A 15,393-nucleotide genomic window follows, 5' to 3' on the forward strand; every position below is an offset into this window, starting at 1 on the left:
AGAACAGAAAACATACCCAGCAGCGAACGGAAAAAACTTGGCATATAAAGAAAGAAAAGGTGGCTTTGATGAGAAAGACAAGTTCAAGACTTTACAAAATTAGTCGCACATCTTCAAGACCTGTACCTAGTTTACAGGGTATCTATTTTTGCAAGCCCAGAAAGAAAAAGGAAAATAAGGACACACTTCATTTGTTTAAAGGGCCTTGTTTTATTTTTGTATACTTGTTGACAGAAGCTTCTACTTACAAGAACAAAAGTGAAACAAATAAAATCTGTAATAACTTTAGGGTGTCAGAGAATGTTACTTGCCTGTAAGCAGGTTTATTTATTTTTTTTTTTCAACGTCCTTCTACTGCAAATTCAATCAAAACTTTTAGTTACAGGGGTTTTGGCGCAAGGGACGATGGGAAAGAAATTTAGCTAGAGGAGTAAAGATTCTGCTATGGCAATATAAACAAACACTGTATTTTATCTTTTCTGTGCCTTAAAAAATTCATAGAATCATAGAATCATTAAGGTTGGAAAAGACCCTTAAGATCATCGAGTCCAACCGCTAACCTATCACTGCCAAGTCCACCACTAAACCATATACTGAAGCACCACATCTACCCTTCTTTTGAATACCTCTAGGGATGGAGACTCAAGCACCTCCCTGGGCAGCCTGTTCCAATATTTGACAACACTTTTGGTTAAGTATTTCCTAATATCCAACCTAAACATCCCCTGGTGCAGCCTGAGGCCATTTCCTCTCGTCCTATCGCTTGTTACTAGGGAGAAGAGACCGACCCCTGCCTCGCTACAACCTCCTTTCAGGTAGTTGTAGAGCACGATAAGGTCTCCCCTCAGCCTCCTCTTCTCCAGGACAAACAACCCCAACTCCCTCAGCCGCTCCTCATAAGACTTGCTCTCCAGACCCTTCACCAACTTCGTTGCCCTTCTTTGGACATGCTCCAGCACCTCAATGTCTTTCATGTCCTGAGGGGCCCAAAACTGAACACAGTACTCGAGGTGCGGCCTCACCAGTGCTGAGTACAGGGGCACGATCACCTCCCTGCTCCTGCTGGCCAAGCTATTCCTGATACAAGCCAGGATGCCAGTGGCCTTCTTGGCCACCTGAGCACACTGCTGGCTCATGTTCAGCAAGCTGTCAGCCAACACCCCCAGGTCCTTTTCCTCCAGGCAGCTCTCCAGCCACTCCTCCCCAAGCCTATAGCGTTGCTGTGACCAAAGCACAGGACCCGGCACTTGGCCTTGTTGAGTCTCATACCGTTGGCTCCAGCCCAACGATCCAGCCTGTCCAGGTCCCTCTGTAGGACCTTCCTGCCCTCCAGCAGATCGACACTTCCGCCCAGCTTGGTGCCACCTGCAAACTTACTGAGGGTGCACTCAACCCCCTCATCCAGATCATCAATGAAGATACTGAACAGGACTGGCCCCAACACTGAGCCCTGGGGAACACCACTCGTGACTGGCCGCCAACCGGATTTGGCTCCATTCACCACCACTCTCTGGGCTCAGCCGTCCAGCCGGTTGTTAACCCAGCACAAAGTACACTTGTCCAAGCCGTGAGCAGCCGGATTCTCCAGGAGAATGCTGTGGGAGACAGTGTCAAAGGCCTTACTAAAGTCCAGATAGACAATGTCCACAGCCTTCCCCTCATCCACTAAGCGGGTGACCTTATCATAGAAGGAGACCAGGTTAATGAGGCAGGACCTCCCTTTCATAAGCCCATGCTGGCTGAGCCCGATCCCCTGGTTGTCCCGCATGTGCTGCGTAATGGCATTCAAGATGATCTGCTCCATGACCTTTCCCGGCACTGAGGTCAGGCTGACAGGCCTGTAGTTCCCCGGATCCTCCTTCCAACCCTTCTTGTAGAGGGGTGTCACATTTGCTAGTTTCCAGTCATCTGGGACCTCCCTGGCTGACCAGGACTGCTGATAAATGATGGAGAGCTCCTCTGCCAGCTCCCTCAGTATCCTCGGGTAGATCCCATCCGGCCCCATGGACTTGTGAACATCGAGGTGAAGGAGCAGGTCAGTGACTGCCACCTCTTCAACAACTGGGACTTCATTCTGCATACTAGCTCCATTTCCCAGCCCAGGGGCCTGACAACCCTGAGGATGACCAGTCTTACTATAAAGACTGTGGCAAAGGAAGCGTTAAGTACCTCAGCCTTCTCCTCATCTTTCGCAGCAAGGTTACCTTCCGCATCCAACAAAGGAGGGAGGTTCTTCCTGGCCCTCCTTTTTTCACTGATGTATTTATAAAAACATTTTTTGTTATCTTTAATGGTGGTGGCCAGTTTAAGTCCCAGCTGGGCCTTTGCCTTCCTAATCTTTTCCCTGCATAACCTCACAACATCCTTGTAGTCCTCCTGAGTCATCTGCCCCTTCTTCCAAAGGCGGTAAGCTCTCCTTTTTTTCTTGAGTTCCAGCCAAAGCTCTCTATTCAGCCAAGCCGGTCTTCTCCCCCGCCTGCTCAACTTATGGCCTGCTCCTGTGCCTTTGAGACTTCCTTCTTTATTAACACCCAGCCTTCCTGGACTCCTTTGCCCTTCAGGACTGCCTCCCAAGGGACTCTCTTAACCAGACTCCTTAACAATCCAAAGTCTGCCCTTCTGAAGTTCAGGGTAGCGGTTTTGCTGACCCTCTTCCTTACTTCTCCAAGAATCGAGAACTCTATCATGTCATGGTTATTGAGCCCAAGACAGCCTCAAACTACCGCATCACCCACCAGGCCTTCTCTGTTTGCAAACAGCAGGTCCAGCAGGGGACCTCCCCTGGTTGGATTGCTTACCAGCTGCATCAGGAAGTTATCTCCCCCACGCTCCAGGAACCTCCAAGACTGCTTTCTCTCTGCTGTGTTGTGTTTCCAGCAGATATCTGGTAAGTTGAAGTCTCCCATGAGAACAAGGGCTAGAGATTGTGAGACTTCAGCCAACTGCTTGCAGAGTACTTCATCTGTCTCCTCGTCCTGGTTGGGTGATCTATAACAGACTCCAACCTGCCTTATTGGCCTTCCCCTGACCCTTACCCATAAGCACTCAACCTTATCATTACTGTCATTGAGTTCTAGACAGTCAAAATACTCTTTAACATACAACGCTACCCCCTCCACCACTCCTTCCTTGCCCGTTCCTTCTAAAGAGCTTGTAGCCATCCACTGCAGTGCTCCAGTTGTGCGAGTCATCCCACCATGTTTCTGTTAATTCAGGTTGTTTCCGTTAATTCAGGTATTCCAATTTGGACAGTCTGTATAATTTTAACTAAGTGGGTGATGAGTGCATTTGATAAGTCATCTAACAGAAACACAGGAAATACCATTTGGAATAAGTAAACAATTAAATTTTTCCACCACGTGGTATCTGACAGTAACCTGACAGAAAAGATGGAAGTTATGTCATGCTGGTCAATTTGATCCTGACTCACTGAGTACTCGGTCAAAAGGAAAGAATGTTTTGGACTTCAGAAAAGTATGAAATGTTCCCATCTACAGAGGCAGTACCTTCAGATGCCCTTTCACGAACTGGTTAGCTTCAGACCAGGAGCTAGCTTAGATGCAGCAAGATTTAATTCGCTTATGTACAGCACAATGTGAGCACAGAGTTACAGTGCTTTTGGATTAATTAGCCCTCCTGGAATATAGTAGTGCCAGGAACAGCTCTGCTGAGACCAGACTAGTTTGCCAGCACAGCAATAAGTTTAATAATAAGTCTAAAGTTGCTTGTCTAGGTTGGTGTATGCTGGGTACTGGGCTCCCCATGCTACTTGGGACTTCTTCAATTAAGTTACCTATTACCCTGAATAAAGGAGAGCTGATCATCATTACAAAGATATTTTAAGGTTAACTAGATGATAAAATGCTAGATGCTGGTCAGCTTCTTGGAGGACAGTGAAGTACAACAAAAGGGACAGAGTCACTCTGAATAGGCCATTCTGATTCTAATACGAAATTCCTGATGACTAATTAGGCTCCTCTAGCCTCTTCAGTTCCCAGAACACCTGTTATGTTTGTACTCAGACAGCATAGCTATGAACCCAAGGTACCAACTCTGAAGTGGTGTATAGCAGTGTACCACTCTACATGGAGATCTAATACTGCCCACCACAAAAAATATCCCCCAAACTACACAGAAAACCAGAAATCAATACAAAAATGAATTCCAATGAGTGATTTTTGATGCTGCTTTAAAAAGTGCTCTGAGAGAAATCAGCATGATTTTTAATTTGTTGATAATGCTTTAAAGGGCAAAAACGTTATTGTGAGCTAACATTAAAACCCATACCTTTTAATTTTCTCCTCTTGTTTATTTGCATGCTGTTTGAGTAAAATGTTCTCATCACGTAAACGAAGAAATTTGTCTTCCAGTTCCTCTCGACTGATCCGTCCTACTGCTTGTCGAGCTTTTACATTCTGTGTAGCTGATAATTCTACCCAAACCAAGACAACTTTAAATTACCTTCAATACATTCAACAATATGCAATACAAAGTCTAACTCATTCTGAAATACAGAAAAAAACCCCAAAGGTTTCAAGTAATTTGATATTTTACACTTGTATAAGCCTGTTGATTAACTCTTTCAGATTTATTGGCATATTAATAAATTATTTTTTCCTCCCTCTAACAGATAAAGTAATTCATTCAGATGACATACCAAACTGATTACCTACTAGATAACACAAGGGACTTAGTTTACCAAGTAACAAGGTACTTTCAGACATACTACTTAAATAAGATGATCATTACCATGGAGAGGCTTTCTAATCTGTTTCAAAGTCAACATACTCTCTTGAAGCTTGAGGAGATTAACTCATAATTCTGTAAATTTACTCAGATAGAAGGCTAAGACCAGTAGTTCTGTTCTAACAGCAGCTGAGTAATATATCAGAATTGCATAGTATTTTTGGTTCCCATTTTGTTAAATGGGTCTGGCCTTGTCCTCAATTCAGCAAAAAGAGGCCTCTGTTCTTCTGGAAGGATGAATGTTACAGGTCAATGAGATTTCCAGTTTTAGCATCTCACAGCAACTTCCGTTTTATAACAAGCAACATGAAAATAGAATGGGTCATAGTATCTTTCAGAATTTAACCCAGATTTTGAATGGTATTTGAACTTAATTTTGTGAGTGGGAATGTCAGAAGCGTTTTTAGAAAGAAACCAAAGAAGCCATTGATCAAAGTCTGTAATTGTAATAAATAGCAGCTGGTACAAACCTTGTAATCCTCCAATTCCAGCTAGAGTTAGACCTACATCTCTCACAGGCAGGTCCCCCACAGTTTCATCACCTTGAACAGACATGGCTTATCTACGGATAACAGAAGTAAAATTAAATTCTTCTCCATCTGTATCTTAAACTGAGAGACTAGAATGAACTACAACGCATCATATAAAATGAAGGAAAAAGTAATGACAGATTCACTGAAATGACACACTCCTACATTACTGTAAATGCTCCTACCTCAATTGTATCGCTCAGAGGACAATCTAAACTTTCAAGTTTTAACATGATGCCAGTTTTAATCCGTATACAAAATATAGCTTCTTTGTTATGCAATAGGTCAAATTTTATTTAATCTATGGAGAATTAGCTTTTTAAAATTCTAGTTCTGTTGTCTTCAGCAATCTTTGGGCTAAGGCCACATTTTAAAGTGTATGTGGGAGGGGGACCTGTGGTGGTGGTGTGTGTTTGCTTTTTTAATTGTTGATTCATTTTAAGACAGGCCAAAGCTTAAGGCATCAACTGGTAGATGAGTAATGCCATCTTCCACATTTTGAATGGGACTCTTCAAAACAGAGGTGCTGGGGGTTATGAAGTCATTTCAGTGTTGCCTACCATTCTCTTAGTCTTCTTTCAATCATTGTCATAAGAGAAATTACTTTCTAAGATAAAGACTCTCCTATGAATGATTCTCATAAATCTGAACACATTTCTTTCTTGAGGCAACAGAAAGCTTAGCTACATGACAAAGTGAGATAAGGAAAGTATAAATGGGAGAAAGTAGTACATTTGTTTCAGTGTAATATACGAGCTACTTATAAACAACTACTGCTTCTTATTTCTCTTCCAGTGCAGAAAATTGTATGTTGGCCGTAGAGTCAAGTAAGGCTGAAATAGATTAAGAGAGAGACATGAAGTCCTTTGGACAGCCTTCCTCCCTACTGTTACACTCTTCAGGTGATATAAATCCTTAGTGAATCCAAAAACATCTAGGAAAGCATTGGGAAATAACAGTGTTGTTACTAAAGGCCTGCATCAGAGGACAAAAGTGACACAGTGTAATGCACAGACATTCCATTAAGTATCTGCTACTTCTACCAAAACCAGAACTGCTGCTAAAGATATCCATTTCTTCCACCAGTAAAGTATCCTTATGGCTTTGTCCAAAAAGAATGAAAAGGATTAATGGAAGTTTAGTTTCCAACAAGTCAATCTTGCTTTCAATCTTTTGTTTTTTATTCATTAAAAGTTAGCATAAAGTATTCTTTCCAGCTTTCACTGTTTATAACAAAATAAACACATTTTTCTTTCATGTGGAACAAATGTTTCCTTGTCATGACTGTTGAAACGTCTGAACTGATCTACAATTGTAGATTAGCAGTGAGGTTGCAGTTTCAATGCTGCCAGTCACAGAAATTGAGAATAACACTTTGTGATGCTGAGGGCCATGGCAGGCAGCCATTGTAACGAATGGTGCAATTCTAATCACAGATACATATCAACTGTAATCCAGCTATCAGTGCTCTCAGCTCTTTTTGTGTTACTTACATAAATCTCTCAAAACATTTTTTTAATTTATTAAATTAGAGCTATCCACAGTAATTGGCTTCATTCAGGTCTACATTCATTACTGTGGTCATTATTATATGTCACTGTAGCAGTATCACTGCAGCAACTGAGGCTAAAGCGAAACAGAAACCTTCACCTCTAGGTGAACCCAAATTTGCTTCATGATGGTATAAAGGAGAAGATGCTACCATTATATGCTTTTCTAGAATGTGGTTGTCTTAGTCTTTACAAATTACAAATGACAGGTATTTCTGGCAAATTTCAGAGAAATCAAGAGCTAAACAACTATTTTATCAGCACAACTCCACAACGTTTGTGATTTATCAAAATCAAGCTTCATAATCTCTAGCACAAGAATAGGCACAGCCAAACATTACTGATTTCACTATTTGCCACTTGTTAAAGAAATTGTGCTATGGGCATGTACCTGTTATTTTCAGTGTGAAAGAAATCCATTCATTTAAAAAACAAAGACAAAACAACACACACTTATCCCTCAACAAAACCCCCCTTGTCAGTAGCAATCTATTACTGGATGCAGCAAAAACACAGAAGTATTTAAGTTGTAAGCAAACAAACATAGCAGAGTTGTATGTGAAAGGCAGTTTTTACTGGCATCACATGACTTGAAGACAAGTAACAAGATAAAGCTGCTATAAATCTAAAGTCCCAAAAACTAAGGAAGGTGAAATTTTCAAAAGTAAAAGGAAGAATTAGCTGTTTCTTTTTCATTATAAAGCAATAGAAATAAAGCATTCAGCTTTCTTTTCTGTCCTGGGCAGCAGGAAACAAAAAAAAAACAAATTAGCTTTTTTAATGAAAAAGAGTGTTTTTAGGTAGAAATAGTACAAACCTGCCTCCTGGTTTTTGGGAGGCAAAATATAATTACACATTTAGAATTTGCCCTGACACTTTATTTGCCTTGTTAGGAACAAAGGAACCACTTATGTCTTTAATAATCACTAACAACCATAATTAATGCTTCTTCCCTGAGAGAGGACACTTCAAACAGCAAATCATGTGTTACATATGTTTCAGTTACTTTTTGAATATTACCTTAGCGGCGATCAAAAATACTTAAACAAAATTACTTTCCTTGCAGTCAACAGTTCTGGCATTATTTCTAAAAGCATATGAGATTTCTCCACAGAGTTCCACGTTACTTCTTTGGAAAGCATTTCCAAAGCGATTAAATCTGCAAAAATTGCACAGCAACACTGCTACAAAAGTGATTGTACTTAGAAGTCCAGGATTTCCTAAAATAAAGCTCAGTAAAGCAAAAGAGAGAAATTTGTATTTGCATCTGGACAGATCCACATGCCATGCTGAACCTCAACAACTTAGAACAGTTTTTTTTCCAAGAAAGATTATGCTACAGTCACTTAAGCACTTCTTCCTAAAAAATAAGAAAAAAGAACTTCACATACAAAGAGAGGAAAATTTTCCATATCTCTGGGATTAACCTATAAGAATTTCAAGTTTGGTATGAGCAAGAATTTTAGATATAGTTACTGAAGTTAAAGAAACCGTAACTTTCTTACACACTGCACTACTTACAAAACTGGTATTTGACAAATTGCTACAAGAAACTGCATGCAAGTTTGCAGTATGATGCAAGACCAGACAGTAGTGAGTATGAAAGTTAAGTACCAAAGCTCATGCTTTAGGTCCAGATTCTTATATAACTCACAGAAGTGTAATTTTCTCCCAGCATCATTCAAATGTAGCAAAACTGAGGAGGGATTACTTAAATTACCTGAAAGTTCTCAGCCAGTGGGGCTAGAATGGACAGTTTCTAGTGAAATCTTAAGATTACAACAATTATTTCAACGTGGATTTAGAATTTCATGAGTTTTGGCAATGGCCAAGATGATGCTTTTCTCACAAAATTCTACCCACTTCACTGGTAGAGGGAAGAAAAAAAAATGAGGAGAGACAAACCACCAACCCATCTTAGCCTATCACAAAGTATTTCCAGCCTACATTCTTCATCTATTGATGCCTTAAAGATAAAAGTTTGCACTCTATTGGGCTTGTCAGCTAAAATAATCTCATTTATTACTTGGTAGGAGTATACACACATATTATCTTTCAAACATCATCTGTTGCAGTGTTGTGAGTTTTAGGAGGTGGAAAGGAAAAACAGAGAAGATATGGAAGATATTAGGAAAGGAGATCACCGCATCCTGCTGTAGGCTGAGGAACTCAGACCTATAAGTCCTACTGCAACACAGACAAATCAAAACAACCCTGTCCTGCCTTCAACGTATTTTACGAGTGCTTTCCAAATTTTTCTTCAGCTCCGTCAGTTCTGGCAACAACTTAAACGACTGGAGGGGGCATAGAGGAAAGGTAGCGTTTGTCTCAGGAAAGAACGCCTACAACTCTCCGGTGTTTCCCGCCCTCGGGTACAGGAACGCAACTCCCGCTTAAGTCCAGCAGCCTTTTTACATACATAATAGAGACCACGACTGACGAGAGCTATAGGGCTACTTTTAAAAGCCGGCGAGCCACCCTGCCTCTTCCCTCGGGCGCCAAGCTGAGAGTGGGGGAGCCTCGCAACTCTGAAACAGCCGGTGCAGGAGCGCAGCCCCGGGCCGGGCGCCCCCTCAGCGCGGGGGAGCGCCGACCCCCGCCAGCCCCGCTCCTCGGCGGCACCCTCGCTTCGGGACATGGCACCGCATCTCCCAGGCGGCTCCAGTATCGCTGTCCTTCCCCCCACCGTGGCCCAGAGGAGGAAAGACTTCCCTCATACTCACAGCTCCCTGCCAGCCCTATGTCTTCTCTCAGCATTCCGTTACCAACTGCTGCCGTTGCTAACCGAGTCCTTCCACTTCCGGGGACCGCCGGTCCCCGCTGCATGACGGGGGTTGTAGTTCGGGGAGCTACAGGGCACCGCCTGCGCCGCCTGCGGGGAACTACAGCGCACTGTCGCCACCGGCTTCCCACGCCCGTGCCGCGGCGTGTGACGGGAGTTGTAGTCGCCCTGGGAGCTCCGTGTCGGGCTGGTGCCGGCGGGAGCTGCTGGGAGAGGACGGTTCCCGCTGCGTGCCGCTTCGGGCGGGCGGCTGGCCGAGGCGGCACCATGAAGAGGAGAGCAGGGGAGCAGGAGAAAGAACTAAAGGTATCTTATCGTTGCTTCCTGCTCCCCTTCAGCCCTGAGGAGCGTGCCCATGGCGAGCGAGTGGGCGCTCTGGCGGCTTTTGGGGCTGGAAGGGGCAGAGCGAGCCCGCCTGAGCTCTGGCAGCCCCAGCTCCGGCGGGAGCCCCGTGTGAGCCGCCGTTGGCAGCACCTGCCCAGGCCGGAGGGTGCCAGGGCACGGCCTGGGCTTCGGTGAAGCGTGCCCGGTGTGCGAAGCAGTGCCTATGCCGCCGGGACGGGGCCTGCAGGAGCGGTGGCGGGGGCCGGTGGGAGTCCTGGCGTGGCCGGGTCAGGCGGGCTTGGCAGTGGCGCTCCGAGGAACCTAGGAAGCTCGGAGTTCCCCTCTCCCTTCAAAGAGGGCATCCTAGTGCGGCTTTAACAGTAGCTAATAATGAAGTATTTTTACCACCTGGGCTTGGGTATTTTAATTTATAAGCGAATTTTACAGTGTTAGATGAGAAAGTCAAAGTAGGTGTATGTTTGGCTTTGCCATATATTCTCAGTGAGGTGATGCATTACTGCACTTCTATCTTCAAATTTAAATTACTTGTGCTCTACACCAAGCCTAACCTAAAGAGACTGTTTAAATAATTTTTTTTCTTGATAATGTGTTTAGATGCGATGCTGTTACATGTTTACGTCGAAGAAGTAATTACACTGTGTAAGCAAACAGATTGGTGAAAGTTTTGCTGTTTCAGGTGCCGTTGAAGGGCTTGTTTCTACCACATTGTACCATATTTGACTGCAGTTCTTGATGGTGGTTGTACCTCTGCTGATTTTGTTTACAAAATAGTGGTATAGCCAAGCAGTAAGTTTGTTTGAAAGCATAATGCTGATTTCAGTGATGTTAATGAAAGGAAGTCCAATTCCATAAAAAATTTAGAATAAACTGTCTAAGATCGTAATCTGGTTCACATATCTTTGCATACATAACATACTGGTTTTGGTATTGCTATTAATTTACTATTGAACATTGACAGTTATTTTACTGTAGGGGCAGTGAAGAGATCTGACCTAAGTTGGCAATGAAATATTTTAATAGAAAGCCTGTTCACAGTAGTAAGAATTGTAACAATTCTTTAAGGCCAAACTAATTAGTCTTTCTGCTGTCCCTCATCACTGAAGGACAGTAACTTCAGTGTTTTGTCTGTGTTCTGCTCTTTCTATATATATTGTGGCACATGCAGATATAAGCTGTCCCATCCAGTCCACTGTGATTACGTTACAAAAAAAAAACGCAACCCATACCTTTTTTTTGCCTGTTCATTTATGCTCTCCATCCAAGGGCTTTTGTCTTTGCAGTGTATCCCAAACATATTTGGGAATCATTTGCATTAGGGGAATAATTGCCACTGATAAGATAATTATTCAAGGGTATGTGTGAAGGAGTAAGAGGATGGAACAGTGAACTACACTGGCAAAGCTTGTAGGAGGACAAGGCACTTGAAGAGGTATCAGAGGAGCAATGTATAAGAAAGCCAGAGTGAAACAGTACTGCCTTAGACAAACCTAGAAGTTGTAGGTGCACAAACAGAGAAGGATGAAAATTAAGAAGCCTTCCTATAGAGAATTTAAAGGTGTAACTGCTTATAGGATGCCTTAGGGGGGGTGTTGTAATTTGGGTACTGTTTGAGAGAAGCTTTGAGTATATTGAAAATGAAACAAAAGGAGCCTGTAGAACGTCTTAGAATAAAGGATGCCAAAGGAGAAGACACAAATGCAAAGAGGAGGGCTTATACAAGAAGAAATGTATGCTTTCTTTTCATGGGAGCATCATCATACTGGTATTCCTTTATACAACTTAATTAGAAATGTAACCTGGCACTATGACACTTCCCCATTCAGTCCCTATGTTCAACCATTGTTGGCTTATGTTGCTCACCTAAGCAATGCTGAAGGCAAAGGAAGTGTGTATTTATTGTAGCAGTTCTGCCAAGACTTCCATTTAGGTCCTGATCAAAATATTTCATAGCAAACAAATATTAGTGACGTTAACCCGACCTCTTCTGGAGAGTAAGATTTATGAGGCCTACAAATGAGAGGGAAGTGGTTGGATAGAGAAGCTGGTTTGGATTATGTATCTCCTGACAACATCTCTGCTCTGGAGAGTTAAATCCTAAATAAAAGTTCTTATTTTGATGTAATTGTATACTGTTAAATGCTATCTATCAGGAGCCCAGTGACTGGCATTTGCTTTGTAATTATACAGTATGTTTCTTATATGTGATAAGCTGTTCTCTCTCTCTCACGCACACAAATTTTCATGTGTATAGCCAGTTTTGATTTATGCTGTTATAGAAGAACATTTCTGTTCCAAGTACTTGTGGTAGAAATTCTTTAGAGTGCAGTGCTGTCATACAGCAATTTCTACTTTGCAGATCACTCAATTGGATTGAGTAAGATTCAGTGCATAGCAGAATTTAAATTGTTTGTGCCAGTATTTGGTGTTCCAAGCCCAAGAGGAGGAGGCTGCAAGTTCATTCCTGGGAAGGGGGTCTGAAGAACGTTGGGAAACAATAGCCAGAAGTTAATTACTCAGCTGTCTTAAACACCATGTTGAGGATGCTAGTGTCTTGTGCAATGTTTCTCTGAGTCTTAAGTCGACAGCAAAACATGATTATTCTAAGTTTCTAAAGACACCTACAGATGTTGCATGCCATCACCTTCTTTGGTCCTCCTCATAGCAAATATTACTTCTGTGCATAAAAACAGAGCTGTTAGAGTAGATGTTGCTCATTAGCCAGAGAGGCATTTTAATGAAACAGTCCACTGGGGGTGTGTTTTGTTTGTTAGTTTTAACTTAGAATTCAGTTTTAATTAGTATGGTTTATAGTTATTTTGATTCTTTTTTCTTTACAGTGTTGGGCAGAGTTTTGGTCACCTTGCAGTAAGCTTTCTTTTGCTGGGTGAAGAAAAGATAACATATAAAGGAAAACCAAACATATACCTCTTATTTGGTGGTCTACTTAGGCTATTTTCCTCCTTTTAAATTTGGGAACAAAGCTGGTTTGCTTCTGGAATGTTTATTATCTTGATTAATATTCACAGGTTAGTGTAAAAAGTTCATCTTTAATGCAAGACTGTTCTCAACACTTTGACTAAGTTATTTGGTTTTTTGGTTTTTTGGGTTTTTTTTAAGTAAGTTTCACTGTGACAGGTGCCAAGTTCTAGTAACTACCTTTGTGTGCTTCCCCTTGCTGCTTTTTGTGTATTAAGACCTTGTGTCATTACTGTGTGAAAGATAAGATGCTCAGCTAGTCTGGAGTATTATTTTCTTTTACTTTAAAAGGATTATATTGATGGGCCTTTGGAATAGACCGCTAAGCCATTCACAATTACCTTATGTAGCTGTTTATGGTAATTCACATTACTGTGAAACCAGAACGGGCTACAGAGAATGTATTCCACAGGCATTGCTGTTATGTTTGCACAGCTCCCACCACAGCTGGGACCCCAATCCAATAAAGTTATTGCTATACAAATAATAAATGCATCAATATGCACATATCTGAATATTCACAAGGGCTTTTACGAAGATATTCATGTGCAATTTCACATTTGTGAGACATGTTAGATGAAGTGGCAAGGAAATATAAAGCTTTAAATAATACAAAGCTTTGCATGTATTTTATTTACAAGGAGGAAAAGGGAATATACAGTGTTTTGGCTGAGATTTCAAAGGAAAGTCGTATTTCTTGCATCATCCTCATTTTTGCTGGCTGGAAAATAATATATATTTACAAGATAAAATAGGTTGCTTCAACATATGAATACCCTGGGAAAAATAGGCAAGTATTCTCAGAGCACTTAAGAGCAGGGGAATGGTTTTAGGATTAACGCTGAAAAATGTCACCCATACACCATGCAATGAAGTATATAAACTTTAGTGTTGTCTTATCATAGTTTCTTCAAATATTATGTTAATTTCTTGTTTCCTGTTATTGTTCTGCCTCTTTAAGATATAAAAACATACAAAATGCTCTAACTGACAGATTAAATAGATTCTTGTAGAAGTTGTATTTAGGAAAATTAAAGTTAATGAAACAGCTTAGATGCAGTTAAATAAGCTTTTTGTCATGTCATATTTCTGCTTAGGTAAATGGTGTGCAGGTTTTAGCAGAATCAGCAGCCAATATGCCCGTAGCAATTTTTGTGGTAATCACATTATTGGCCCTTCCCATTATTAATGGGACAATAATTAAGAAATAGCATTGATAGTCACATAACACATAATTTGTATATTGGAAATGGTCAAGTAGAAGCCTTGCATATGCAGAATAAAATACAAGAAAGAATGAGTGGCAAATGTTCCTTGCTTTTAAATTCATTGCATTCCTGCTGCTTAAATTGCCTCAGCTGCTAATGCAGGAACCATTACAGTAATGGACTCAGCAAATGAAGGAGAACCAAGACATACACACTTTATTACTGGAGGGGTAATTTTCTCTTCATCTGTAATAGCAGCAGTGCCTAGTATTGATCAGACCATCAAGATACTAATCCTCTGTAAAATTACTTGTTATGACTGAAAATGTGTTAATCCAAATCAGTCTGTGTCCTGACTTTCTACTTACTATTGAATACAGACTATTAGATGGTTTATTTTTTGTGATTTAAAGCCTTTATATTGATAATAGTAGGAGCTTCCTTTGCAAGAGCGCGTGCTTAATCTTAGCTATGGCCCAGGGTTGTCTTTTTGTTTTAACGAGAATATCACCCACTTAATTAAGTGCATGTCTGTCTTGCTGCTCTGAATTATATTGGTACTTTAGGCTCTGCAGATTTATTAAACATGTTGTTTACATTCAGTCTCTTGTTTTTGCTGTAAATAAGGACAGATCTGTGCTTCACATATTAGAATCTTCTAAGATCTTGGAGCTAAGGATGTGAGGAGCATGGATACTGAAAACACTAATTCATGTTTTGTGCATTGTGGCCTGTAAGGCTATTGTGTATGGGAGTAATGCAAGAGAAGTCAAATGCCAGGGGTCTAAAGGTCTTCGGTTTACTTTGATTCTAGTGATCTACTCCATGAGACAGTGGTAGGGGAGCTGTGCGTATTCCATATCCGAATATGTGCTCTTGGAAAGGCTTCTACTTTTTCTTTTTTCTTTCCCCCATCTATTTTTTCATAGTCTTGTATGTTAGATTGTAAGTTCATGTCTGTTATGTGTATAGCCTCTAGCCAACTAAAATTTTGGCTCGGTTGCTCACCACAAGTATAATAGCTGTTACAGGTACACTATACACTGTAGGACATGGTTGCTTGAAATGATTCCATTAACCCTCACCTTTCATTAGACTTCTTAATATGGGCTCCTACCACATGACAGCCATTGGTATCTTGCCAACTTATGGGGGTAAGAAGTGTCCTATAAGTGGGACAAGACGCAGAACTGTTTGCTTATTTTAAAGAATCCGGTAGTGTTCCATGCATTTTAGGAAATCTTTGTTGTTGTTGT

At 41.3% G+C, this 15,393-nt stretch overlaps 2 protein-coding genes across 11 annotated transcripts in view; one reads left to right on the plus strand and one right to left on the minus strand.

Annotated features, from left to right (window-relative positions):
- Positions 1-9,635, minus strand: part of RPGRIP1L (RPGRIP1 like) — an 84,835-nt gene extending 75,200 nt beyond the window's left edge. For 4 of the 8 annotated variants that reach the window (XR_012662051.1, XM_075101615.1, XM_075101617.1 and 1 more), the window contains exons 1-3: positions 9,550-9,635; positions 5,217-5,308; positions 4,288-4,432 (exon numbers count right to left, since the gene is read on the minus strand). Coding sequence is in view for 6 of the 8 variants with exons in the window: in XM_075101615.1 (XP_074957716.1) it covers positions 4,288-4,432; positions 5,217-5,301 (230 nt within the window). In the remaining 2 variants the exon portion in view is untranslated. Of the gene's footprint in view, positions 1-4,287; positions 4,433-5,216; positions 5,309-9,549 lie in introns of those variants that run through there. The other 4 variants (XR_012662052.1, XM_075101618.1, XM_075101620.1 and 1 more) reach the window with 2 other exon arrangements.
- Positions 9,636-9,656: 21 nt separating this feature from the next.
- Positions 9,657-15,393, plus strand: part of FTO (FTO alpha-ketoglutarate dependent dioxygenase) — a 250,253-nt gene continuing 244,516 nt past the window's right edge. For 2 of the 3 annotated variants that reach the window (XR_012662053.1, XM_075101621.1), the window contains exon 1: positions 9,657-9,914. Coding sequence is in view for 1 of the 3 variants with exons in the window: in XM_075101621.1 (XP_074957722.1) it covers positions 9,876-9,914 (39 nt within the window). In the remaining 2 variants the exon portion in view is untranslated. The remainder of the gene's footprint in view (positions 9,915-15,393) is intronic. The other variant, XM_075101622.1, reaches the window with a different exon arrangement.

The sequence above is a fragment of the Phalacrocorax aristotelis genome, chromosome 8 (assembly GCF_949628215.1).
Source record: "Phalacrocorax aristotelis chromosome 8, bGulAri2.1, whole genome shotgun sequence".
Lineage (NCBI taxonomy): Eukaryota > Metazoa > Chordata > Aves > Suliformes > Phalacrocoracidae > Phalacrocorax > Phalacrocorax aristotelis.